This window comes from Elaeis guineensis, chromosome 16 (assembly GCF_000442705.2).
Source record: "Elaeis guineensis isolate ETL-2024a chromosome 16, EG11, whole genome shotgun sequence".
Lineage (NCBI taxonomy): Eukaryota > Viridiplantae > Streptophyta > Magnoliopsida > Arecales > Arecaceae > Elaeis > Elaeis guineensis.
In genome coordinates, this window is record NC_026008.2 from 31,908,990 (window position 1) to 31,911,871 (window position 2,882).

Consider the following 2,882-nt stretch of genomic DNA (forward strand, 5'->3'; position numbering starts at 1 on the left):
AAATATTTATCCGAGTGACAAAATCAAATTTATTTCAGTAAATTGCCACTCCTCGTCTCCTTCAATCTTCTTGCATGATCCATACACGCTAGAGAAATCCATTTGTGTTTGTGAGGCAAACAAAGAATAAAACAAGTTTATCAGGAAAAAAGAACAAAGAATAAAACAGAAGAAATATTTGGGTTTCTCAAATAGCGCCAAGCTAATCCAGAAATGATCATTCTTTCAACAATTGATTTGAGCTGGGAGACAGGATACAAACACCAATGGGCATCACCGTCCAGTTTCCCGAGATTCCATCAATCATATGGTCCCGATTGATGAAGACCTAATTATGATATCGTACCTTCAGAGTACACACACACATACACACATACATACCTACATACATACATAGATGTATGTATGTATGTATGAACTCGCTTGCACAAACTTGTCATCCTGTAGAAAAGACGCACACCCAAACTTTGACCCCTTCCTCGTCCTGTTCAAGGATAAGAATGCAACCGACCGGCCTTCAAAGCGCGCCGGAATTCCAGTCAAAAAAATTTCTACAGAAAGTCAAAGCCCACGCCAGCACGCTACGTGTCGACCCTCCAGCCCGCCACGTAGGTCGAAGCGACCTCCCCCCACCCGGTCCTAGTCCCCGGCGGGGAACGCCGTCTGCGCGCTCCCGCCACCGGGATCCCGATCGCGACCCGGCCCCATCCCTGCTCCGGTGGCGCCACCGCCGCAGGCGGCGTTGGCGGGGCCGCGTGGTTCAAAACGGGGCCGAGGAGGCGAACGGAGAGGTGGACGACGCCGTGGCCGCGGCCGCCGTGGCGGCAGGATCGGAGGGCGTAGCTGAGGCGGCGCTGCATGGCCGGGGGCCAGAGGCCGTCGAGAACGTCGGAGGGGCGGATCCGGCAGAACCCCAGCCGGGTGGGGCCCCCGACGAGGCATTTCGACAGCACGGTGACGTGGACCGCCGCGTCCTCCTCCTCGTCCTCCCGCCGGCCACCGGCGACGCGGACGAAGGAGGGGTCCACGGGGACGCTGATCGTGTCGTGCCACGTGGGGTTCCGGTCGCCGGTTTCATCGACGCGGGTGCGGTAGAAGGGCTCGTGGTGGCGGTGGGCGGTGGCGGAGAGGGTGACGTAGGGGCGGAGGCGGCGGGGGAAGAGGCAGCAGGAGGGGTTCTTGAGGGACTGGGCGGAGAGAACGGTGACCTCCAGCGTCAGCTCATCCTGGCCATTCTTGAAGGACATGATGATCGAGATGGACGGCAGCGATGAGAGCCGAGGAGTACTGGAGGAGATAACGAGGGGAGGAGGAGGAAGTCATGGGAGGGGGAGGTGGTGGTGGAGTTGAGATACTTATATGGCGAAGGGGAGAGCAGCAATTTCTTCAAGGTGAAGGGTTGGGGAAAGGTGGGGCATAGACTGTGGAGTTTTATTTATTTGTTTACTTTTCAATGTGGAAGATGCATGGAAGAAGTTGAGTTAGGAGGTGAGGGATTTGAGTGCATGATTTAGTGTGGGTCCTACATGTTTTTGTTGCCATTGCCATCTAGTGTGCTAGCTAGGTTGTCTATCCATTTTCAAACTAGTTCCCTGATTGTGTTGGAAATTTATTGCACTCAATGAAAAAATAAAAAAATCATAGAATAGTGCACAGTTTTATATAACATGAAAGTTATTATTTGTGTTTGTGGGAGACTCTGAAGGTCTATTATTTATAAATTTAAATTGGAGGATTTACTAATGTTGCTGCTTTTGTTATGTAGTCATTCTCTATTCAAAATGAGTATTTTTGCTTACAATAAGACAATCAAGATTAGGTTCAAATTTGATTATTTCTTATCATTTTTGGATACCAAAGATGGAAGATTCATAAAAATTTTATTAAGAATCGGTTATTCCATATCAGGTTCATTGGGCCTAAAATCCACAATTGAATTTCTAATAGTCATATAATATTTCAAGATCTGGTATGTTTCTATGACATCTTCACGTAACAAACTTACAATAGTGGAACGATTATATATTTTGAGTATTTATTAATATTCATGTTGGCAATTGCATTTGCTTATTTTTATGATTCTAAGCAATTTCCAGCTAATTTGGACTGATTATCATAACCTTCTATCCAACAAATATAAGATTCTATAAATCGATGGTCTATGGACATAAGCTGATACCATGGGGACCGCTCATTTGGCAACATCTGCAGGCTAGGGCAAGTGTATGGAAGCCCAAGAAAAACAAAAAAAAAAAAGCGTTGTTGAAATTTGGATTTGTGGAAGTATTAGGTTAAAAATGCTTGCAAGAAAGGTTCAACATAGAGTGCAAACCACAAAGATAAGACCGCAAAATCCAAACAAGACATCCATCATCTCAAAAGAAATCTATGGTAAAACAAAGAATCATAAAACAAAATTTTAGCATCATCATTTGAAGTAAGAAAAATAAAGACTAGAATACCTAGAAGGCTCATCCAAACTAAAAGGTTTGATTTAAAAGCTACTTAGAAAGCAAAAAACAAAGAAAGTTATCCAGAGGATGACTAGATAGTAAGAAGGTAAAGAAAAAAAAGGTAGAAAGTAATTTAAACCAAAATAACTAGTTGGAGTCTCATCAACTAGGTCCCACGATCTAACTAGTGTTGTACCAGCCATCACTTAGGATTTTCATCCGCCTATTGATATTGCATAGGTTTCATATGTGGTTTTCTCAAGTCACACCAAAAGATAAAAGATCTTTTAATTACATGAAGGTTGTTAAGGAGTTACACCACACTCAAAAGGATTCAGAAAAGGGGGATACATGAGGTAGTTATGGTGTTTGAGGACCCTTACATTTATACATCATCATGGGATCCCTTAAAACTCAAATAGGACCCAA

At 44.6% G+C, this 2,882-nt stretch overlaps 1 protein-coding gene across 1 annotated transcript; it reads right to left on the reverse strand.

Moving 5' to 3' along the window:
- Positions 1-203: 203 nt before the first annotated feature.
- Positions 204-1,372, reverse strand: LOC140854311 (uncharacterized). Its single transcript, XM_073250067.1, has one exon. It carries the CDS (start codon positions 1,245-1,247, stop codon positions 582-584), a length of 666 nt encoding a protein of 221 aa, XP_073106168.1. The 5' UTR covers positions 1,248-1,372; the 3' UTR covers positions 204-581.
- Between the last annotated feature and the right edge of the window lie 1,510 nt (positions 1,373-2,882).